Source organism: Chiloscyllium punctatum, chromosome 32 (genome assembly GCF_047496795.1).
Source record: "Chiloscyllium punctatum isolate Juve2018m chromosome 32, sChiPun1.3, whole genome shotgun sequence".
Lineage (NCBI taxonomy): Eukaryota > Metazoa > Chordata > Chondrichthyes > Orectolobiformes > Hemiscylliidae > Chiloscyllium > Chiloscyllium punctatum.
The window spans coordinates 35896287-35922702 of NC_092770.1; the positions used below are offsets into that span (position 1 = coordinate 35896287).

At 39.2% G+C, this 26416-nt stretch overlaps 1 protein-coding gene across 7 annotated transcripts in view; it reads left to right on the forward strand.

Annotated features, from left to right (window-relative positions):
• Positions 1-26416, forward strand: part of LOC140458056 (dedicator of cytokinesis protein 4-like) — a 488962-nt gene that overhangs the window by 162406 nt on the left and 300140 nt on the right. For all 7 annotated transcript variants that reach the window (XM_072552082.1, XM_072552088.1, XM_072552083.1 and 4 more), the window contains exon 8: positions 15328-15479. In XM_072552082.1, the coding sequence (XP_072408183.1) occupies positions 15328-15479 (152 nt within the window). The remainder of the gene's footprint in view (positions 1-15327; positions 15480-26416) is intronic.

Consider the following 26416-nt stretch of genomic DNA (forward strand, 5'->3'; position numbering starts at 1 on the left):
GGGATAAATAAAAGAAAATAATATAAATTGACCAGGTTATTTAAATGGCTTTCCTAATGTGTTGTTTCACTGGCATAAATGTGGTCTCCTTGGTTGCTTTGTTAAAACATTGATCAGGGTCACCTTTTTAGTTAACCAAGGCCAAGGCAGTGATAGTTCTAATTCACCTTTATACTCTTGGGGCTTCTGGTAGCTGGCATAGCAGAATAGGCAAGGGAGCTTTCAAATCTTCTTGCTGTATCAACAGTAACCAGAAACCACTGTTTAGAAAACATAGTTTAAAAATACAACTTCAATACTGCTTCCACCCTAATTAGACTCTTCCCAGAGCCTCAATTACCATTCAGCAACTGCCATCTGCTTGAAATAGAATCTCTTCCAGACCTGTCAGAACCAATTTCTAGGTCATTAATAGGAAACATCCATTATCTCTGTAAACAAAATGCTTCTCCCATGGTCATTGTGTCTGTTGGAATCCCTTTAATTAATAATCAGCCTACAAGTAGCCCAACGTCCTGACCTCTCAGACAAACAAAACTTATTTGGTCTTTTCCTTTTCTCACACTGTCCAAAAGCCCACAAGTTAGGGCTCAGTAGTTAGCATTGCTGCCTCACAGCACCAGTGACCTGGGTTTGATTCCCGCCTTAGATGACTGCCTCTGTGGACTTTGGACATTCTCCTTGTGTTTGTGAGGGGTTTCGTCTGAATGCTCTGGTTTCCTCCCACAATCCAAAGACACGCAGGTCAGGTGGATTGGCCATGCTGAATTACCCTGTAGTGTCTGGAATATGCAGGCCAGGTGGATTACCAATGGTAAATGCAAGGTAAGGGGATAGGTTGGGCACTGGCTCTGGGTGGGGTGTTCTTCGGAGGGTCGGTGCAGACTTGATGGGCTGAATGGCCTCTTTCTGCACTGCAGGCGGTTCTGTGATTTTATAAAGTAGTTTCCAGCACTCAATTCAAACTGATAAAAGAAGAAAAGCAAAAATAATGAAAAATCAGTGCAGGTTCTAACATACACCACAAACGACACAGGCCCTGAGCACTGCAGAATCACACTGGAAACATATTTTCAGTCATGGAAACATCCCTCTACCATCAGCCTCTCCTCCCTGCTTCTGAGCCAATTTTGCTTCCAGTGCCCCACCTTGCCTTGGATCCAGTGGATTTCTACTTTCTTGACCAATGTATAATGAGTGACTTTATGAAAAGCCTTGCTAAAGTCTATATCAAATGCCACATCAAATGCATTACCCTTGTCAACACTTCTGATTACATTGTGAGAAAACCTGATCAAATTTGTCAACTGCAAGCTTTCCCCACATCCATGTTGATTATCCCCAATTAACCCTTGCCTCCCCAAGTGCAAATATATTTTGTCTCTCGGCATGCTTTCCAATAACTTACAGCAAGCTTAGAATGAGTGCCCTATGATTTCCTAGTCTATCCATTCATCCCTTTTTCAATAATGGGACAATGTTAGCAGTCTCCCAATCCACTGGCACCTTACCGGTCGCCAGAGAAATTACTGCCAAGCCCTACATATCTCCACTTTTGCTGCCTTCGTCAGCCTGGGACACATCTCATTTGGGTGTATGGGTTTTTTTTACTTTTAGGACTGCTAAACCCACAGATACCACCTCTGTGTGAAATATAAGAAGAATCAAACCGTCTTCAACCCTGATATCTAGACCTGCATCCATTGTAATGACTGGCTGAAGTATTCAAGGCCTATGCTCTAACAGTTGACTTGGGCCAAAGTGTGTCTTGTCTTAATAAAATTAGACTTTTCCCAGTTTGGAATTTCTATTCCTGGCTCAGCTTTATTCTTCCACAACCAGCCCTAATTGGTCACAATTTCCAAAACGTTGCCCTACTAATGCATGTTCCACCTGCCTGTCCTCCTGTCTCCCTCTTGTGGGCTTTGTTTGTACTGGCTAAGGCAGTTCTTGATCATGATTTGGAGATGCTGGTGTTGGACTGGAGTGTACAAAGTTAAAAATCACACAACACCAGGTTATAGTCCAACAGGTTTAATTGGAAGCACTGGCTTTTGGAACGCTGCTCCTTCATCAGGTGGTTGTGCCATCTGATGAAGGAGCAGTGACTATAACCTGGTGTTGTGACTTTTAAATGCAGTTCTTGATGCAATTGAATAATTTTATTCCTGCCCTACCTTGAACAATAAAACTAGGCAGTTCATATTTGAAACATTGAACTTAGCAGCTACCCATTCATCTGCTCTGTCCTACTCCTTTACTCGTTATCATGCGGCACTGGAGTAATCCAAAAATTATCACATTTTGAAGTCCTGCTTTTGAATTTCTGACCTAACTCTGTAAGGTCAGCTTTCAGGACTTAGGTTCTCTTTCTTCCGCTTGTCACTGGTCCCAACATGGCCTCTGGCTGTTTACTCTCCCCTTCAGAATGCCCTGCCGCTATTCCAAGTAATTTGATGCTGGCACCCATGAGGTAACCTACCATCCAGGAGTTGTACTCCTAGCTCCAACAGCACCCTGTTTGTTCCTCTCATTAACAAATCCCCAACCCTTATCACCCTTCTACATTAGTTCTTCCCCACTCTCTCCCAAACCTTGGAGCAGCTGACCATCCATGTTACCGCTTTTTTGTCTCAAACCTACCTCCAGAGAGGAATTGTTGCTCTCACCATTTTCCAAAATTGGATGTGGTTTGACAGTGAGCTGCACATTGATTCTCTTGCTACCTGCTGGTCTCCTTCTTCAGGCTGGAGGCTATTCATTCACTCTTAGCCTGCACAGACTTGAGCTTCTGGTTGACCACATTTTGAAATGTGCTGTTCACAAAGCCCTCAGCTAGAGTTGCTCCAACTGGAGGCACCTCCTATACACACAGTCATCCAGACTGCCAGGAGCATCTAGAATTTCCTCTGCAGTGCTGGATGCGTAAATCACAGGTCTGAGCTCTGCAGACAAATCTTAACGATGTAGAATTCTTGCTTTTATTTTATCGTTGCTCCTACTTATCTATTGACTATAAAAATCTTACTTTTGTTTTGATCACACAAACATGTTGAACCCTTTAACTTTATCAAGTTGATTTAAATCAACTTGATGTCTAAATTTATATCCGTCTCCAGTCACTCGATGAGACCCAACAGTCACCTACTGGATTAGTGGTGCTGGAAGAGCACAGCAGTTCAGGCAGCATCCAACGAGCAGCGAAATCGACGTTTCGGGCAAAAGCCCTTCATCAGGAATAAAGGCAGTGAGCCTGAAGTGTGGAGAGAGATTTTTACCTTACCCAACAGTCACCTATCTGATCTCCTGTGACATCCTGTAACAATTTAGTTGAAGCATTTCTGCAGCTAGTTTGCCTGCTTCTAGGACCTCTGTAGGCTAGATGACCCCAAGTCCCACAAATCTCTGCTGTCAGACAGCTTGCTTCTGTCTCCTGTTCCCCTAAATGATGATTACTGCCTGTCTTGGGGTTGCTGCCTCTCCTGCTCCCCTCTGTTGCTTTTGTTCTGTTGATGAACACAGTGGCCTATTGATGGTTTCATCAAGTTAATTTCCCATCCTTGGACTGCAACACAGCTGCATCAAAGGCAGCTGATTGAGGCATAATCATAAAAGAATTTCCATGGTACTATCTCGACCCAATCAAATGTGGCCAGCGCATACTTTATTTCATTCAGTTGTGAGATGTGGGCTTTCCTGGTTAGGTCAGCATTTATATGCCTATCCCTAAATTCCCAGAGGGTGTGTTGCTGTGGATGTGGAGTCACATCTCCATCTCTAGGTGAGGATGCCAAATATGCTTCTCTAGGACAGTAATGAACAAGGTGGATCTTTAAGACAATTGATAATGGTTACCATAGCTTGCTTTTCAACTCCAGATTCCTAGTGAATTAGATTTCACCACCTGTCATGGGCAGGATTTGAACCCATGACCCCAGAACGTTTCATCCAAGGTTTTGGATTACAAATCCAATGACGTGTCTATAACACCACTGCAATGGCTTGGCTTCCATTCCCCCCAAAGTTGATGTATTGAAATTATTCCACAGGGCTCCAAATTTAGTCTTTGCCCAAATGTTTGTAAAAATGCAAAAATGTCAAAGAGAAAATACCAGCTATTCATTCGAGATTGTTGCGAAGCCGTGATGCATTGTTATTTTATTTGAGTGCAGCTTTGAAGCAAGCCTCCTGTTTTAAAATCTGTGTTTTAACATTTCAAAAACTGTGATCGTCTGTCATATTGCCATTATTTTTTCGACCATAAAACCAAGTAATGTAATTAAATATCCTCCTCATCAAAGATGAAGAAAAAAAGTCCCAACCCTCAACAAACCAATTAATTTATATTGGTAATTTTGGCCTATTTAAACTCTTTAGTTAACTAATCATTCCAACAAAATGTCAACTTACTCCATGTGCAAAAACAGACATTTTAAATTAAGAGTTTTAAATTGTTGAGTTTTCACTCTACCATCACACAATAAACTGGCAAGAATGTTGCTTAGCAAAATATGGTACTATTCATGATGTTTCAGGCAATTGATGCTGACTTCTCATCACCGACACTGCTCAAAGATCACTTCAGTGAGGATTCACCATGTTTTAAATGAGCAAATTGGTCTCTTTCTCAAACTAGAATTCTTTTCTTCTGCAGTCAGTATTCTGTAAATCTAAATTGGTAACTACAGAAGTCTGTCTGATACAGACTGTGTGATTACTTCAATACCCAGGCATGGTACAAGGGGCTGTAGGAATGTCAGGTCCCTATCTTATGATTTCTTTCCTGCATTTACAACTACATTCAAATAATATTGAATTAAAATTATTTGTCTCTCTCGATTGGTAGATTATTTCAAAGTCCTATCAGGTCAAGAGCTGAGTTTCGTTCTATTTTTCCACATCATTTTTGTCATTAAGATTGGCTATTTCCATTGCTTCTGCCAATAGTCCAACTTTAAATGGCCAAGAAACGCATCCTTTAATTATTTTGCCTCCCAATTTATTGGAAGTTCTGTCAGCATTCTAAACTGTTCCCGACATTAAATACAACTCCTTTAAACTCATTTGCATATGTCTTAAATCATCTGTCATCTGGGTTTTTCCACTCCTGCATCCTCATGATTCCCTGCATCAGGATCCTCATTTACCCTTATTTACAATTTCCTGAATGGCTTTGCATGTTCCAAGTTCTACAGCTACTTTCATCATCTTGTCTGTATCTTTGTTTAAAAAAAACACCAGTGAGAACCAGGCTGAATGTGGAATGTGCAGAGGAGATTGGAAGAAGGAAATTACAAAGGCAGGCACAGAGTCTGAAAGAGACTGGTAGCCAACATAAAAATCTTCCATAGGTATGTTCACATTCAAAGGTAGTAAGAGAAGATATGGAGCTAATTACTGACCAAAAAATAGATCTATGCTTTGAGGCAGAGGATAGGCTGAAGTGAGCACATTGCATCCGTCTTAACCAACGAATAGGATACTGCTTTAGTCAAGGTGCCAGAAAATAATACAGAAGATATTTGAAAAGACTGGTTAGATTTCTGGTTTATACTTCAATTCGAATGGATGGACTGCATCAGATGATGCTGAAGTAAATTGAGGTTAAAATTGAGAAGATATTGGGTATTATCTTCCAATCTTCTTTCGAAAGGAAGGCTACACCATGGATTGGAGAGTTGCACATGTTACAGCCTTGTTCATGAATGGAAATATGAAGGCACAACTACAGACAAGTCAGTCAACCTTGTTGGTGGAAAATCTTACAGGAACAATAATCAAGATAAAAATAAACTTATTTGAATTCGTGTTGGTCAAATAAGGAACGCCGGCACAGCTTTGTTCAACACACATTGAACTAATTTAATTGAAGGTTTTGATGTGATAGCAAAGTTGGGTAATGATGGTTCTTGATTGATATGGTTTTTGTGGATTTGTAAAAGATGTTTCAGAAGTGTCTTTGACGATCAAGTATGAAAAGAGAGAAAGACTCCTGTCTTTTCCACTTGTTGGACATTTTAAAGCAAAAGGACATATTTGCCAATTCATTAGATGTTTAACTATTCATGGAATGTGATAGTAAAAGAAACGCATCAAGTTACCTTGTATACTCCACGAAAAAGAGAATAATCTTTATTGTGCTTGACTTGATCAAAACAAATAATAAAATGTTCTAACCTACATGCACTCCAAGCACAAATAAGTAGGAGGATAAATGAAGTAATCTATTTTAAAAAAAAATTCAATAAAAGCTACACAGGTCATTTCGTTTTATGGCTTGGATAGTTTGAAGCTGTGCTTAATAATCCTTCTGAATTCAACACAGACATAGAACATAGAACATAGAATAACACAGCACAGAACAGGCATTTCGGCCCACGATGTTGTGCCGAACATTTTTCCTAGCTTAAGCACCTATCCATGTACCTATCCAATTGCCGCTTAAAGATCACCAATGATTCTGACTCGGTCACTCCCACAGACAGTGCATTCCATGCCCCCACCACTCTCTGGGTAAAGAACCTACCCTTGACATCCTCCCTATACCTTCCACCCTTCACCTTAAATTTATGTCCTCTTGTAACACTCTGTTGTAGCCGGGGAAAAAGTCTCTGACTGTCTACTCTATCTATTCCCCTGATCATAGACAATAGACAATAGACAATAGATGCAGGAGTAGGCCATTCTGCCCTTCGAGCCTGCACCGCCATTCAATATGATCATGGCTGATCATTCCCAATCAGTATCCTGTTCCAGCCTTATCTCCATACCCCTTGACTCCACTATCTTTAAGAGCTCTATCCAATTCTTTCTTAAAAGAATCCAGAGACTGTGCCTCCACTGCCCTCTGGGGCAGAGCATTCCACACAGCCACCACTCTCTGGGTGAAGTAGTTTCTCCTCATCTCTGTCCTAAATGGTCTACCCCGTATTTTTAAGTTGTGTCCTCTGGTTCGGCACTCCCTCATCAGCGGAAATATGTTCCCTCCTGCCAGAGTGTCCAGTCCTTTCATAATCCTATACGTTTCAATCAGATCCCCTCTCAGTCTTCTAAACTCAAGGGTATACAAGCCCAGTCGCTTCAGTCTTTCCGTGTAAGGCAATCCTGCCATTCCAGGAATTGACCTCGTGAACCTATGCTGCACTCCCTCATCTTATAAAACTCAATCAAGTCACCCCTCATCCTTCGCCGTACAATGAGAAAAGGCCGAGCACTCTCAACCTATCCTTGTACGACCTATTCTCCGTTCCAGGCAACATCCTGGTAAATCTCCTCTGCACCCTCTCCAAAGCTTCCACATCTTTCCTAAAGTGAGGCGACCAGAACTGCACACAGTACTCCAAATGTGGCCTTACCAAGGTCCTATATAGCTACAACATCACCTCACGACTGTTGAATTCAATCCCTCTGCTAATGAACGCTAATACACCATAGGCCTTCTTACAAGCCCTATCAATCTGAGTGGCAACTTTCAAAGATCTATGAACATAGACCCCAAGATCCTTCTGCTCCTCCACCTTACTAAGAACCCTACCATTAACCCTGTATTCCGCATTCTTATTTGTCCTTCCAAAATGGACAACCTCACACTTGACATGGTTGAACTCCATCTGCCACTCCTCAGCCCAACTCTGCATCATTTCGAAGTCCCTTTGCAGTCGACAACAGCCCTCCTCACTATCCACAACTCCACCAATCTTCGTATCGTCTGCAAATTTACTGACCCACCCTTCGACTCCCTCTTCCAAGTCATTGATAAAAATTACAAACAGCAGAGGACCCAAAATTGACCCCTGCTGAACTCCACTTGTAACTGGGCTCCAGGCTGAATATTTACCATCTATCACCACTCTCTGACTTCGACTGGTGAGCCAGTTCTCTATCCAACTGGCCAAACTTCCCACTATCACGTGCCTCCTGACTTTCCGCATAAACCTATTATGGGGAACCTTATCAAATGCCTTACTAAAATCCATGTACACTACATCCAATGCTCTACCCTCATCCACATGCTTGGTCACCTCCTTAAAGAACTCAATAAGACTTGTAAGGCAAGACCTACCCCTCACAAATCCGTGCTGGCTGTCCCTAATCAAGCTAGAGGAAAGGCAGCAAATTGACGATGCTACCAGACTAGTGATCCAGGACTTGGATAAATGTTCCAGTTGGACAAGTTTCAATCACACCATGATAAACTGGGAAACTTAATAACATCAATTAACAAACCTGGAATAAATTGCCAGATCAATCGATGATGATAAATTACTGAATCGTTGTAAAAACAGCATTGTGACATCTGCCACTTGCAAATTCTTCTGCAAGTCATTCTGACTTAGAACTGTATAGCTATTCCTTCACTGTAACTGGTTTAAATTCCTGAAGCTCTTACTCAGAACTGTGGGGGCACACATAACCCAGTCTCCGACATTTCAAAAAGGTGGCTGAGTTGGACCTTCCTTGGGCAATTGTGGATGAACAATGTCAGCAACATTCAAATCTGTGTACATGTGAAACTAAAACTGTGCTTGAATTACGTAGCTGAACAGGAGCATTTACATGTGAAGTTGGGGGACCCAAAGTTAGATCCATGGACATCAGAAGAATTAAGGATCCAACAGCAAGAAGAAAAGCCTTGCCTGTTATAAATACCAATGGAATAATATGACAATTACTGCTGGACTTCAATGGAGAGACACTGGAAAAGAATAATGTAGTCAACCATCTCGCAAACCTCCGATGAGATGGGCTGAAGGGCTTCTTCTATACTATATAATTCTAAGATGAGAAGGATGTTGAGTAATAGTTTATCATTATCTGAGAGACAAAGGACGATAAATGTGATGTTGATGACAGCTATGCTGTGAAGGATAGATAACTGATTGGTGTTAATATCAAGAATGAAAATCTTATGCCAACAGAAAATTTAGAAGGCATGATTGAAACCTTGAGCCAAAAGACAGTTCTGAAATTGTTGGTTAAAGGAAAATCGAGTCAAAGAAAGAAGTCTAAGAAAGCTGGGCTCAGGCATCACAAAGCTTAACGAGTGATGATTTATTGTCACTTGTACTGTAGAATGAGCAAAACAATAAAATACAATGGAAAGCTGCAACTGGCAAGAGAATCCACTGCCATTTTGAATAGTTTAAGAATAAAAAGAATAAATACAATAACAATGAAAGAAACTCCATCTTTGTTCTGCCAGCTTCACCATTGGTCCTGAGCCAGTTCGCCAACAACACCTGTGCCACCATCCCTCCGCCACCTGTGCCAGACCCACGGTCCGTGTCACCCTCTTCAAGCACTATGTATTTGTCACAGGACGACCTATAGGCCACCGATGCTTAGGCCCTTTGATGGACCTACATTTGCACCACAACCCAGAGCCAGCAATTTGCCAATAACCAGGAGTCCTTATTTCAGGCCTCCGCACATCCATGGTTTCACAGCTGCCGCCGCATCAGTGTCGCATAGAGTCCCCACTCTAAGCATAGTCCACACTGCTGATGCCTCGACAACAGCTGAAGTCCCCACTCCAGGTGTACCACAACCAGAGTTTCTGGCTTTGCTGCCAGGTCAGGCTGCCACCTTGCGAAGAGTCCCATTCGGGCCTCCAAGGAGGGTGGCCCTGGACAGCATTGAGAAATCATGAAACATGAGTCAGTTGAGGCGATGAGCGATTCTTCTGTCAGGGCTAGCAGTGGGCACGACATTGTTGAGATTAGAATGCCAAATGATTACCACCTTCCTGAAACTAAAGTAATGGGCATCACAAAATAAATGGAAATAACCTTTGATAAGGAAAAGGGGCTGGCTAACTACCATGGTACTTAGGGAATACTTGGAAAGGCATTATTGCATCTTCAAGCCCAAAGGTTGGATAAAGATTTGAAGCGGAGGGCAATGCAAGCCTTTTAGGTAGAGACTATTGGCAATTAACTTTGAGATTGTTTTTGTGAATTCTTTCCTGTTTTCATTCAGCCTGTAAGTGACAAAAACTTAAAATCATTAACTCTGTGCTTGGAATTTGCCACAGAGATCATTTATTTTAAATGAGAATGATATCTTTTTCGTAATTGAGTTGGAATCATTGTAACTTTCTGGAAGAATTTGGAGTTCACTTTGATTCTAGTCTTGCAATTCAAGTTAATCTAAAAATTCACTAGTCTTAATCAGGTACAACACCAATTCCAGGGTCAAACGTTTTCATAAACTTTACAGGAATTAATTTTGGGAAAAGTGAGGACTGCAGATGCTGGAGACCAGAGTTGAAAAATGTGATGCTGGAAAAACACAGCAGGCCAGGCAGCATCCGAGGAGCAGGAGAATCGATGTTTCGGGCAGAAGCCTGAAGAAGAAATTAATTTTGTCAAAAGTGAAAAATAAATAATTCTCAATAAAAACAGTGGTTTTCAGTGGGTGTATGAATTTGTGACACAGGTTGACTGGAAATGGCTCCTGTTCAGTTGACTGAAGTTTTCTTCTGTCTTCAGTCTTCCTTTCTCATGCAGCATACCACTCAATATTATTAACCGTCAATAGGTAATACTCACTGTGTATGATCATACATGTCTCAAACCCTTATTAGCTCAATGATACATAAATAGTTCATGGTCATTGTTGGATTAGTTAGGTTCTGTCTGCCAATTCCTGACTGGTTTCTTTGAAAATAGTGGTGGTCTTGCCCATGTCATTTCAATTGTCTCATGATCTATTCTTTGACATATAATTCACATGTATATTATATGTATGTGTACATAACCTGTTACATATTTGAACTTACTTAGATAAACTAAATCAAGAGATACAGAATTCTGTCCTTGAGTAAAAGTTGCATCCACTTAAAAACTCATTCTTCATTGTTTGTTGGTCTCGGTTTACGTTAATATGAACTGTGAAAAGGCGATAAAACCTTCCTTTATAGAAACTGTTCCGAAACTAACCACAGTGAAGTAAAAAAAATTAATACCTCAGTTGTTTAATCAAATCAAAATGAGTAATGATGGAAAAGGAACACAATCCTACACCATCTACGCCCCTAGTGCAGCAGTGGAGGTGGATGAATGGATGTCGTGGGAACACTTAATGTGGTGAACTCTTAACAAATGCATTGGTGCAGTGATTAGTATCAATCCCACCCAAAGTAAATAAAGTCTGTTCAGCAGTTCTGGCAGCATCTGAGAAGAGAACAACAGTAAAGGGGAAAAAAAAATTCACCTTTCACTGAAGCTATCCTGTAATAATGAACCAAGAGAAGAATTGAACAAAGGTGATTCTTAGTTGACCTGACTTGTAAAGGTGGAGTGCATTTCAGGCAACTGATAACACAGCTCTTGATTCTGTGACAGTTTGATGGAATATAGTTGAATTAGAACCTTTACTATGTTCTCGGGGACATAAACAAGCACAAGTTTATGTATTCCTTGTTTAAATTTCAGAAATTAACTGAATTTGTGTCTGGAAAATTATTTGTTGATATTTCCAGAGTGACTTAGAAATAAATGAAGTGCAACAGGGCACCACATAACTCCTGAAGGATACAACATCTTTGTATGATCATCTTCTACCCTTGCAATGGCTGTTGCTTTCTAAGGAAGTGGCAGATGGAGTTTAATTCAGATAAATGCGAGGTGCTGCATTTTGGGAAAGCAAATCTTAGCAGGACTTATACACTTAATGGTAAGGTCCTAGGGAGTCTTGCTGAACAAAGAGACCTTGGAGTGCAGGTTCATAGCTTCTTGAAAGTGGAATCGCAGGTAGATAGGATAGTGAAGAAGGCGTTAGTTATGCTTTCCTTTATTGGTCAGTGTATTGAGTACAGGAGTTGTGAGGTCATGTTGCAACTGTATGGGACATTGGTTAGGCCACTGTTGGAATATTATGTGCAATTCTGGTCTCCTTCCTATCGGAAAGATGTTGTGAAACTTGAAAGGCTTCAGGAACGATTTACAAGGAGGTTGCCAGGGTTGGAGGATTTGACCTACAGGGAGAGGCTGAACAGGCTGGGGCTGTTTTCCCTGGAGCTTCAGAGGCTGAGGGGTGACCTTATAGAGGTTTACAAAATGATGAGGGGCATGGATAGGATAAATAGACAAAGTCTTTTCCCTGGGGTTGGGGAGTCCAGAACTAGAGGGCATAGGTTTAGGGTGAGAGGGGAAAGATATAAAAGAGACCTAAGGGGCAACTTTTTCACGCAGAGGGTGGTACGTGTATGGAATGAGCTGTCAGAGGATGTGGTGGAGGCTGATACAATTGCAACATTTCAGAGGCATTTGGATGGGTATATGAATAGGAACGGTTTGGAGGGATATGAGCGGGGTGCTGGCAGGTGGAACTAGATTGGGTTGGGATATCTGGTCAGCATGGACAGGTTGGACTGAAGGGTCTGTTTCCATGCTGTACATCTCTATGACTCTCTGACTGTGAGGACTGCAATAGTATGCTTGGAATTAAGTTTACAAGACAGTAGCAGTAGCAAGTTGGGGGAGGACAATGTTCCTAACACACACTGCTTGTCACACTGTGATGTTTGCTCAAGTTTTCCACCTTACTACTGCTTGCTTTATGTTTAATCAACCTCTGAAAGATTATTCCGTTAACCTTTCTCAGAGAATATCCACTAGCTTTAATTCGACATCTAACTCGCCTTTTGAAGAATTGTAGGACATTTTAAAGATTGTGTGTTAATTCAAGGAAAACATTAAATTGGCTACAATCAATGGCAAGTACTGCTGGACTATTATCGTTCTCAATTCTCCAGTGGCTAACTTACACCAAAATTAGCTGGAGAATTGACTTAGTACTGGGATTGCTGTAGTATGTTCTGAGTATGAAACAAGATCACCAATGCATTGATACCAAAATTAAATACCTTTTAAAGGTCATCAAATTTTTATAAACCCTGAACTATTAGTATAACAACTGGTTATGGTTGACAAGATGGTAATTATAATATTTACTCATAAATCTCATTGCTAACTTAGACAGCTAAGCTTTTGATGTTTGATGTGGAGTTTGCACGTTCTCCCCGTGTCTGCGTGGGTTTTCTCCGGGTGCTCCGGTTTCCTCCCACAGTCCAAAGATGTGCAGGCCAGGTGAATTGGCCATGCTAAATTGCCCATAGTGTTAGGTAAGGGGTAAATGTAAATGTAGATGTAGGGGTATGGGTGGGTTACGCTTCGGCGGGGCGGTGTGGACTTGTTGGGCTGAAGGGCCTGTTTCCACACTGTAAGTAATCTAATCTAATCTAGTGTTAAAGGCAGACCAGAGCAGAATACGTAGAGATGGTCCAACACATTTCTTAAATTGTTTCTTCCTTCTGGTTTGATGACTCGTCCATGCACCTTGATTATTTTGGTAGATTTCATTACTCGCATAAGTAAACTGAAGGAGAAAGTAAAGTGTATAGAGAAAAATATTCACTTTTATTCCGCTATCATTCATTAGTGTTGCATTTTATTGACTCCCCTATTGGCTTCCTGCTATTCTGCTTGATATAATATCTCTTTACTTGCCCAGAAATGGAGGATTTAGAGCAAAAATCAGAAATAAGAACAAGATTTTGTATCGAGTGGTTTCAAGTCCATTATTATTGTAACTCTCATTGAAATATCAGAATGGAAATTAATAGAATTTAAGGTATCCACAGGCTGCTAATCCTGCAATTTCTTTGTTATGGTGGTAATACGAAAGCAATGAAGTAACAAGAAATAGCCTATTATGCTAATACTACTTAAAATGGCAATGATTATGATGGAAAATCAAATAGTAACCACTTCACTTGTGATAATAGGGCTAGGATTCTCTTTGGATTGATCTTATGCGCATAAAATGCGGGTAATGAGGCATCAAAAGCAGAAAGGACAACCCTCCTCCTTCTGTTATAACCATCTTAAATGAGTTCTCAACATATACTGCTGCAATCTCTAGTATTATTTTATTTTTCAGCTTAAGTGGTTGTATCCTGAAGATGGCTTAATTGCAGTAGATTTAAGATTAACATTGTTTTTAATGGGGCAGAGGTACCTGCCATACTTTTTCTCTCTTCGGGCTCTGGTGGTGCAGTAATAGTGTCCTACCTCTGAGCCAAGTGGCCTGGGTTCAAGTCCCATGTGATTCAGAGGTGTGCTTTAACATCTCTGAACAAGTTGGTTAGAAAATACTACTTGCTGTTTTCAATGAGGGATACTGGGGCAGTGGTGAAGCAGAGTAACTAAATAATGGCAAAAATTACTCATCCACTGTACACTGCAACTACTTTAGTGGAATAATGAAGGAGAAAGTTTAATGTCTCTAATTTCTCATCTCAGCACAAGTCTTGAGCAAATTCAAGGCTCGATATTGCTGGAAGATATGTATTCATGACTCTGGTTACTTTTAGTCTGCCAACAATTTCAAGGGATTGAAAGGAGAACTTGAAGCTGTTAATCTTTAGAATTTACCAGTTGATTTGCACTCCAACATTATATACTTGGCATAAATGATATTGTAACGGTCAGCCTTCCAATTATTTTTCTGAATTTGTTGCAATTCACATTAATTGTGCATTTAAAACAACTCAACAAATGGTTAGAGAGAGAATTTAACAGCATAAATATCTGTTTTTTGTGACTCTATAGCAGCAATTAACCTTCCTGCTCCATAAAGGCAACAATTAAAACCATTTGATCCAGTTGCATGTCATAAATGATTAGAGATTTTTAATGTCTCTAATTTTAAATGATCACTTTATCTTTTCTTTCATCTCTTTCTTCTGTCAATTCGGTTTTTATTTCTCTCCATTTATCTGGTTTGACTCCAATTTAGCCATGAGAATTCAGTGTCCATCTCCGTTGTCCCTTGGTTTCCTTTTTAATCTTAAATCCCAGTTTTAACCATTGTGTTACTCACTAAGGTCCCAGCTGCCTCATTGCTTTATTCACAGGGGTAATCAACCTTTATTGCCAACAACCTACAATGCTAAAGGAATTTGAACAGAAGGGAACAAGATCTGGCTAACTAACCGCATGTGCAACAGGGTATTCTGTGACATAAATTTAACAAATTGGTCAGCTGTTGACATGAGTGAGAAGCTTTCCAGTGATGTTGTGCACACTTTCTTTGGCTGAGAGGAACATAGACTCTGTCGACCTCTGCCTCTGATCTGAGCTGACCGAGAGCTTTTGTGGTAAAACTAAGGCTGAATGTAGAAACGTGCAGCATCACTTAAAACTGCAGTGTACTGATTTCGGAGAAAGTAAATCCTATTGTAATGACAATCATTTTGTTGTATAGTTGAAGCCATGACTGTTCGTATTGTAATGTTTAATTTATTTTTATGATTACTAACAGATGGAGCACAGACATCGCAAGAAAGATACCCCAATACCAACGAGTACCCATCACCTCTTTCTGCAGATGAAAAGTCTGATGTGTGCTAATCTCGGCGAAGAACTAGAAGTCTTCTTTTCAATTTATGATAGCAGGGAAAATCATCCTGTCAGGTGAACTGAACTAGTTTATTTTTTTAGAAAAATTGATATTTAAATTCTGATGTAAATTTTGAAGATTGAATTGAGATTTTTGGGAAATGTACATTGTTAATCTGCTGTTTCAGCTCCTAATCTGTTTTGTGAGGAAGGAAGTTCTAGCTATGGAAGTAGTGCAACAAAAAGTTTACCAGACTGATTCCTGGCATGGCAGGACTGACATATGGTGGAGAAACTGGATCACTTAAGACTATATTCACTGAATTTAGAACAATGAGGATGAGATTTCATAGAAGCCCATAAAATTCCTGTAGGATGAAACAGGGTGCATGCGGAAGAATGTTTCCAATGACTGGTGAGTCCAGAAACAGCATTATAGTTTAAGATATGGTGTAGGCCATTTACACTGAGATGAGGAGAAATTTCTTCCCTGTGTGGAATTCTCTGTCGCAGAAAGCGGTTGAGGCCAAAAACTTGAATGTTTTCAAAAAGGAGTTGGGTATAATTCTTAAAGCTAAAGGGTTAAAAGTGGATGGGGAGAAAACAGGAGCAGGGTATGGAGTTGGATGGCCAGCCATGATCACATTGAATGGTGCAGCAGACTTGAAGGACTGAATGGTGAACTTTTGCTCCTGTTTTCTATGGTTCTATGTTTAATTATGTAAGTTAAACAGATTTTGGCAGTGGTTCCTTTTCAAATACTTGTACGCTGTTGACAAAAGCCTGAAATAGATTGCTGCTGTAAAAAATTAGATGGTTCTTGTATGTACTCTAATGATGCAAGTAACTAAAAAATATTGTTACTGGATTTAAAGCCTCATTAGTGAGACAGCTGTTTCCTTAAAAGATGAATCTGTGTTGATCAGTTACAACTAAACTGTGAAACAGTAGCCTGTTACTTTGAATAAACATGCACTGACTCTTAAATTTCTGGGTTTGGACAGAAGTCAATTCACAGAATTGTTGTGGCACAGAAAGAAGCCATCCAGCCCGTCATGCTTGCTCTAGCTCTTCACAAGAGCATCATTACTGAGTACCAAACCCCTGCTTTTTTCATGGTCCAGAAATGTCTGGTCAAGACCTAACAAGGTTCCACTGGAGCTGTATTGTGCACTGCTCCAAGTTTGCTTCCCTTTAACTTAGCACTTTCACTTGCAATAAAGGTTGGAATGGGTTCTGCTTACACAGAAGCAGTCTTTGTTTAGATTGTCACCTATTATCTATGCCGATACATTAGTTCGGTACTGAACGAGCGTGACATTGCTGGATCTGCTGACTTTTTGGTGAGAATTTAAACTGAAAAATAGTCTGTCTGTTCAGATCGATATAAAGATCTCTCAAGCTTCAAAGAAGAGCAGGGAGCTTAAAGGTTACTCCCAAAAAATATCACCATCAAAATAGATGATGTGCTCATTCATCTCGTTTTATGGTTGTTGAGAAATTCCTGATGGGAAAAATAATCAAGTTTGCAATGTAACATTGCACTTAAAATAAATTCATGATTTGTGAAGTATTTTAGGCCATTATGATGATTAATTAAATAAATATCAGAAGTTTGCTTCATAACAACTTTTGGAAGGGGTTTCCTTCCATATCCTTTGTTTTATATACCATGACTTACTATCTGCATTCCATTTGGAAGATTATATAATTTGCCGACAGTGTCAAGGGTTAATTGTACCCATATTCTACTAACAGTGACCAAGGATGTGTAAGGAGGTATGGTATAGTGATATTTAGATTAGATTACTTAGTGTGGAAACAGGCCCTTCAGCCCAACAAGTCCACACCGACCCGCCGAAGCGCAACCCACCCATACCCCTACATCTACCCCTTACCTAACACTACGGGCAATTTAGCATGGCCAATTCACCTGACCTGCACATCTTTGGACTGTGGGAGGAAACCGGAGCACCCGGAGGAAACCCACGCAGACACAGGGAGAACGTGCAAACTCCACACAGTCAGTCGCCTGAGGTGGGAATTGAACCCGGGTCTCTGGCGCTGTGAGGCAGCAGTGCTAACCACTGTGTCACCGTGCGTATTAGATCATGTAGGATTGGGACATAATAAAACTCTGCTCTAACGTGGTTCTGCATAAAATATATAGCTAATAAATGTTATCAGTTCACACCAGTCCTGGGTTCAACCCCTTGTATGTATTGATTTTTGAGAAACTCCAAACAATATCCTTACATTACCGACCGCAAATATCCTTGCATTACCGACCATAAATATCCCTACATTACCTACCGTAAATATCCTTACATTACCGACCATAAATGATGGTGCATCCTCCAATTGCTGATCAATGTCAAGTATAACCGGGAGATTTTAATCTGGGTGCATTCAGCAATTCAGTTGAATAGTGTCCCAAATGGAATTTCATTTTTAAAAAAATCTCCTTAAGTTTCCACGCAATTCGAGCTGCACATCACTGAACATGAAATTTGCCATGCACTAGTGAAATGAATTGTTTTGAATGTAATTTAAAGATTGGTATTAAAAGGATCTTGGGTTACTTCTAAGTGGTAGCTTGATTCAGTTTGAGTAAAACAGCTGAAAATAGCTTTACAACAAAAATAGCCATGTTTTATATAGTACCTAACTCTTCACCTGTGAGTAAATTGATTTTTAAATAACTGAGACTAACTTTAGAAAGCTACACTATCTCATTTGTTAGTTATTTGGATTTATGATAGTCTGTTTCTTATTAAATGTAAATCAAAACAGAACTTGAAAGAAAAACAGAAAATTCGAGAAACGCTAAGTAGGTATGGCAGCGTCTATGAAATGAGAAAGAGTTGGCAATTAAGGGCTGTGACAATTCATCAGAAGTTGAAGAACTTGTGTTTAACTTTTGTATTGATTTTGAAATCTTGGGTGAATTGTACAAAAGAAGTCAACAAAAATATGTGAAAACTCTAGGATGCTATCTAACTTTTCCAGAAAGATGAGTTGGTGAATCAAATTCTATGAGGAATTTCAACTTTTCGGTGGTGGTTGTATTTCTGCATTGGATAGCAATAACACTAATTGGGCCAAGAGTTAGACAAATTTGGATTTATTTGTGTTTTTATGTAGTAACGTTTTAATTTTCACCATAATATAATGAACTCACATGTGACTGTGACATATTACTTTAATACATTTGTGAGATGACATTTAATATAAAAACTTAACTGTTACAAACATTGCACAAATACTTAACAAAATATAAAGTATCACACGTATCGATACATTTCAGAGGAAGCTTCAAAATCACATGAGGGAGAAGGGAACAGAGTACTATGCTGATAAAGTTAGACAATCAAGAAGGGTGAAGGCTCAATTAAAACAAACCCATCAACATGGTGAGAGAGTCCAATTGGCCTGATTGCTGTATATTATATGCAATTTATCTCTTTCTCATTAAAAGTTTATTATTTTCCAACAGTCACTGAAATTGTGGTCTATTCTTTTTTTTCCTGAGTTACACAGAAATTAAATTAATTAAATATATTTAAATAAATATCAGTAAATTATATAAATTAAATGGATGTTCATGCTCATGAAACAAAACACGTGCAATGTTTAGAATAGCTAGAAATCTGGTCAAGTTTAGCTTTGTGACAACTTGAGTTGCTGTGTTTTGCACTTTGACAACAAATCTGCCTTTTCATCTGTGAAATTGAAAACCTGTCATGCAGAATTGCTTGGAGCAAATTATTTTGTTCAAGTGGACTTTTCATTTATTTTTCTGTTCTACTTTTCGTAACCTTCTTCAAAAAGAGAAAGGCAAGCTTGCCTTTAGAGAAAACAGATTAAACAGCAACAGCATAGTGTGGAATTAGTCTAATTATTTAATCATAGTGCACTAATATACATAGGAAAGAGGAAAATATTTTTGAGATCTCTTGCTCACTGGTTCTAATCTCTGGAAGACCTTTTGGATGTAAAATCATCAGTTCATTACAGAGGAATGGAAAATAAACAGAGTTCAATGCACAGGTTGTGGGCAGGGTACAGAAGGACTTGAGGTTTCCTGCTGCCTGTGAATAAAATTGTGCAGGTTGTCGGTGACAGTTTGAAGGGACACGACATCCTAAGTTGCAGGTTTGCAGTCCCATACTGGCCTCCAGATCTTAGCAAACTGATCTGCCTTATGCTTCATTCAGAGTGACACCTGCTCATTGATAGCATTACTCTGAACCTGATTCCATTGCCAAAATAGATGTTATTTACTTACTTTTCAAAAGCTCCAGTACAGATGTCTGGTTAATGTCAGAACATGAAGCACAAAATACAACAAGGATAAGCCTGAACCTTTATATCCCCTTGTGAGAGAAAAATGCACCCATTATTTATAGTGTTATCACACGACAGAATGAGTGATAATTTGTGATTACTGGTGTCTTCGAGTAAAAGTTATAGATTAAATGGTACATAGAAAAGAACGCAAGATATAATCAGAAATAGGCAAAGGAGGATTCTATTCAGCCCATTAAGCTGGATCCACCATTCAATAAGATCAAAGTTGATTTTCTTTTTCTTAACTATTTTGTTGTACTCTCCCGATACGTTAATATCATTATCAATTGATTGATTTCCATACATTTAAAAGCGTTCATCTCGTATATTTAAAAGCATCAGTCTCTTTTTGAACATAATAGCTGAGCAAAAGTGAGGACTGCAGATGCTGGAAACCAGAGTCTGGATTAGAGTGGTGCTGGAAAAGCACAGCCGGTCAGTCCTCAATAGCTGAGCCTCCACAGCCAACTGGGGCAGAGAATTCCAAAATTCCATTAGCCTTTGTGGTTAAGAAATGTTAACCCTTATATGACCTGCCCCTTACTCTGAGACTGCGTCTCCTGGCTCTAGATCCACCAGTTAATGAAAATGTCCATCCTGTAGCTGCTGTTAATTTCTTAGAACTTTGTTTGTTTGAATAAAATCAACTCCATTTCTTCAAAGCTTCAGAGAATATAGGACCAGTCATTACTGAAGAAAGCCCCCCTCACCCCATCCCAGTACTAAGACTGGTGAAACTTTGTTGCCTTCAATTCTCAAAGTGTGATCTAAGGCTCTATTTAATTGTAGTCGTACATGTTTGCTCCTACACACCCTCGTTTAAAAAAAGGTTTTAATGCCATTTACTTTCATAATTGCATGCTGCACCTGCATGCTAGCTTTCAGTGACTCATGAACAAGGCTGTCAAGTCCCAATGCAGTTTAAAAATTCCTAGCCTCTCACCACTTAAGAAATGATCGGTTTCTGTGTTTCGATCAAAGTGGGTAACCTCCCATTTCTCGTTGGGGATATGATAATTGGCCTCTACAATTTCCAATCCTGTTTACATAAGAGTGGGGCTGCAGGGTGGATATGTACTCAGACCATAGCATTGTGATACAAAAAGCCTATGATTTGGGGGAAACAACAAAAAATATGGTTGTTGTGGTTACAGTAGTTGACAGTATAGTGAGAGAGATTGACCGTGTTGCTTATAGCAAAGAGCTTGAGTGCAGATTGCTTGCTTGATTCCAAGGCTCAGGGCATTTGCTCAGAGCTGGAAAGGAAGTTGTAGTGGGAGGGTGAAGGTTCGGTGGTAATGGTACGTGAATGTACGAATGACATAGGTAAAACTCAAAGAAGTTTTGCATTGAGAAAATGAGGAGCTAAGGATTATGTTGAAAAACAGAACCTTAAGTGTGACCTGAGCTACTTGTAAAGTTGCATAAAATTGCATGCATGAATCTGTTGCTCAAGGACTCTGGGAAAGTGGGGGACAGTCCATATTTGAACTGCCTCGGGCCAGTATTCTTGCAAACTGTATTATTGGAGAAGTAGAGAAATTTTTAAACTAAATAATTGGATAAGAGAAAAAACGTGGAACAGTATAATATGTCAAAGAACCAAGACAAGGTAAGAGAGGAAAATAGTAAAAGGGGAAATGAAGTTTGGAGAATGGCAGGAAAAGGCAGAGAAAAAAAAAGCAATATACCAAAAATCGAGACAACATTTTACAACACTAACAAAAATACAAAACAAAGGGTTCTGTATCTGAAGTAAATAGATACAATCTGATAGCCGTTACAGGAGACGTGGATTACAAGAACTGAGTGCTAATTAATATATGATATTCAAGCAAAGTAGGAAGTTAGGTAAAGGTGGAAGGGAAGCACTAATGATGACATTTGTTTAATAGTTGGACCTTGGTCAGGAGATTAGGAAATGGATTTGCTCTGGGTTGAGATGAGGGATAGTAGAGGAACGAGGTCTTTAGTGAGTTTGGTCTACAGGCTCCCTAATAGTAACCACAATGTAGGACAATGTATACAAGAAGAAATATTGCACTGTTGTGATAAAAAGACGGTAATAATCATGGGTGACTTCATTCTACGCATAAATTGGGGAAAATCAGACTGTTGGTAGCAACTTGGATGAGGAATTTATAGAATGCTTTCGAGATGATTTCATAGAGCAGCACATTCTGGATCCCACCAGAGAGCAGATGATATTACACTTGATATTAAGTAATGTGACAGCATTAATTAATGATTTTACAGTTGACTGGAGATAGCAGTGAACACAATACAATTGAATTTTGCATTAACGGAGAAGATTGTATCTGGGTCTAGTGTTTTAAACTTAGATAAGGGCAGCTACGTGGGCATGAAAGCTGAAATGAGCTGGCACACTTAGCAAGGGATAGATAAGTAGAGATCCAATGGCAGGCATTTAAAGGAATATTTCTGTACTCAGAATTTTTTTCTTTATTGTAGGAATATATATATTCTAAAAGGTGGAGCCATAATCTATACTGAACAAAAATAGTTAGAAAAAGTATCAAACTTAAGGAAAAAGCATGTAAGTGTGCAAAAATGAATGACCATCAGATGATTAGTCCAACTGTAAAGAATACCAAGGAATAATGAAAATATTATTGAGGAATGAATTAGTTTATGAGAGAAAGCTAGCTAGGAATGGAATAGCAGCAAGAGTTTCTTCAGGTATTTAAGAAGGAAAAGAGTAAATAGAGTTTAGTCCTTTCAGAGAATGAGAATGAGGGAAATGGCAGATGAAATTAGCAAATATGTTATACGTGTCTTCACTCCAGAGAAAGCAAAAACAAAACTACAGTAATAGCTATAAATAGGGATGTGGAAGGGAGAGAGGAACTAAGTAAAATGGCGATCACAAGGGAAGTGGTTATGAGGAAACATTAATCTGTGGGATGACAGATCTCCAGGTGTAGATGCACCCCCCCCCCCAACTCCCACCCCAAAGAGGCATGGCTAATGAAATGATAAATGCATTGGTATTAATTTTCCAAAACTCCATACATTCAGGAAATGTTACATCGCACTAGAAATAAGAAAATATCACCTCTTTATTCAATAAGGAAAGCAGAAAACAAAAACTTTGGGCAGTTAGCTTGATGTCTGACATGGGGAAGCTATTAGAATTAGTTGCTAAAGACATGATAACTGTGCACTTCAGAAAATTCAAGGTAATTGGACAGAGTTGGTATGGTTTTGTCAAAGGGAAATCATGTTTCGCCAAGTTATTGGCATTTTTCAAAAGAGTAACGTGGACTGTGAATAAAGGGTAGCCTGTAGACATACGACACTTGGATTTCCAGAACCATTTGATCAGGTACCACATAACAGGTTATTGCTGAAAATAAAAGCTCATGGGTTAGGAGGTAGCACTGGCATGGATAGACAATTGTCCGGCTAGCAGAAAACACACTATGTGTAAATTGGTCCTTGTTTTATTTGCTAGGATGTGATGAGTGAAGTCCTGCAGGGGTCTGATCTGTGGTCCCAGCTTTTACAGTTGAAGGTACAGACTGAGGCTGAATGAATGGGCAAAAATCTGGTGAATGGTATATAATATGGCAAAGTGTAAAGTTGTTCACTTTGTCAGAAACAATAAAGTATTACTTAAAAGGCAAATAACTGCAGAGTTTGGATGTTATGCTCCAGTTATATAGAGCATTGGCAAGATCACATCTCAAATAGTGTATGCAGTTTTTGTCTCCTTATCTCAGGAATCATGTGAGTGCATTGGAGGCAGTTCAGATGAGGTTTTGCAGATTGATAACTGGAATAGCTTATTGTCTTCTGAGCATAAATTGGACAGATTGGGGTTGTTTCCATGGGGATTTAGAAGAGCAAAAGATTACTTGATTGAAGTATGAAAGATCCTGAATGGTCTTGACAAGGTGGGTGTTGAAAGGATACTTCCTCTTGTTGGTCAGTCCAGAACAACAGTGTGCATTACTTTAAAATTAGGGTTATCCCTTTACAGGACAGAGAAATGTTTTTTCTTCCTGATGGTTTTGTCACTTTAGAACTCTGCTTCAGAAGGCAACAAAGATGATATCATTGAATAATTTTGGGCAGGAGAAAGACAGACCTGTGTAAGGCAAGGTAATTAACAGTTATGGGGGTAGATGGGAATTTGGAATTCTACAAAAAGAGCAGATTGACTCCGATCATCTTGAACAGTGGAGCAGACCTGAGGGGCTGAACGGTCTACTTCTGTTCATATTTCAGACACTTGTACCTCACTCGTTTTAGCCAGCCAGCTTGAAAATAGCCCATTTATCCCAACTCAGTTTTCTGTCCATTAACTGGCTCTCAATGCATGCCAGGCATTTCTCATTCATCCCATGTGCTCCAATTATGTTTTAAAACCTTTTTGTAGGACCTTATCAAAAGTTTTCTGAAAATTTAAAATCTATCACACCCAGCAATTTCCCCAATTTGGGATTGTCAAGTATGATTTATCTTTTATAAATCCATGGGGAGTCTGCCGAATCCCACCATATTTTTAAAATGTCCAATTATCACATTCTTTATAATAGATTCTAGCATTTTCCTTATGACTGATGTTAAGTCAACAGGTTTGTAGTTCCCCATTATAACTATTGCTCTTTTCCAAAATGGTGGAGTTGCATTTGGATCCTTCCATTCTACTGGAACCATTCCACAGTCTGTAGAATTTTGAAAGAAGCAATGCATTAAATACCATGTGGTCACCTCATCCAGCACTTTGGGATGCAGACCATAAGGCCCAAGGGATTTTTCTGCTTTAGTCCCATTAACACATCAAGTACTTTTTACTAATATTACTATTTTGCAGTGCTTCTAGGAGATTTTTGTATTTTATTCTGAAGATAAACATAAAATTGCTTCGCTCTCTACCAGTTTCTTCTCCACCCTATTATAAATTCTCCTGACTTGTAATGAATTCACATTTTCTTTGTGCTCATCTTTTTTTCTTTTGACGTACCTGCAGAAGCTTTTAATTTTATTTTTGTCTCTCACTAGGTTACTTTCATTTGGCTTTCATGATCTTTGTATTTCTTTGTTCGAGGACATCAAAAATCCTCTCAACCCTTGATTTGGCATTTTTTTGACAAGGTTGTCAGGCTTTTTTTTGATCAAATGTAATCCTTGTTATCTGTCAGTAATGTTGGAACATTATCCTTTGTGTATGAAAGTAATGTGTATTTGTTGTATACTATGTATAAGTTCTTTAAACATTAGTCATTGCTTCTCTACTACGTTTAAACATAGGTTGCCATTCCACCACAGCAAATCTATTCCTCGCAGTTTCTAATTTTTTTTGTTGGAGGATCTTGCCTTTTTATCTTTGTACTGTTTAATGGGAAATAACTCATTTTATGAGAAACAAAATAACTTAAAACTCACACAAATTTACAAGGATGGGGACATGTTTTGCAAATGATGAATTTGGTACCTATTGTGAACTCTTTGCGTAGGTGTCACTTCCATCAATGTGCAGACAAACTGGAGCTGAGGGATTGCTCACAAGTGAAGCTGATGGGCTTATAGATAACCCAAAGAGCAATGACAGACATCTGTTACCTGCCAACAATAATGTGATTGTTTGTCGTGCAACTGAACAGCTTGGGCTGTGAGTAACGCAGAGTGAAGCTCGTCAGACCAGCAGAGAAATCAGCAAATCTGCAGCAGCCAAATAGTCAATCTTAGTTCTCCTCAGTAAGCCACTTTAAACCTGAAGAAAACTTGTTTATATTTATTTTAGCAGATACTAAAAGTTGGGACTTTGAATTGAATAAGTGAGAGACTTTTCAGAATTGAACCAGCTACACTCTGCTTCCTGCAACCCATTGAAAGCATTTGGAGAAAGAAAGTTTGAGGAGAACCCTTGAATTAGCAAGAAAGAACGTAGCAGATCTTGTGCATAAAGATTACAGAACTTTTTTCCAAAGTTCCATTTGCCATGTTTGTTCTTCGCCATTTATATTTGTCTATTGGTGTAAGAGGGAGCTTATAAGAAGTTTAAAGTTTACTTAATTGCCTACTGATAGCCATAATCTAATTGACTGTATTAAGTAGTAATTCTTGCTGACTACAGAAATTTGATCCATGTTTTCTACCCCAATGAGTAGGATCATTTGTTTAGATTCAATATCCTAGTTTCTCATTGAAGTACATCACTTTCAAACTTAATGTAGAATCCTATCATCTTGTGACCATTCTTTTGTAAAGGCTCCTTTACAGCAAGATTTTAAATAATTAGTTCTTTTGCAGAGCACTAGATGTAAAATAAACAATTCCTGAGTTGGTTCTCCAACATACCACTTTAGAGATCCATCTCACTTTGCAAGAATTTATCCTTCTCAGCATTAGTAATGATTAGGTTTATCCAGCCTCCATGTTGATTGAAATCCCCACAATTACTGTATTACCTTGTTACATGCACTTCTGATTTATATTGAAATTTAAGTTGTTGCTACTCTGCTCTTTGCCCTGTGAACACATCCATCAAAATTTTCTGTCCTTGCTGCTTGTTAGTTCCACACAAACTAGTCGTACATCTTGAAATTATGACCATAGGTTATTTCTTGGTACAAAATGGATTCATCTTTAATCCACAGAGCTGCACCACCTGTCCTTCCTTAATGTCAATATCC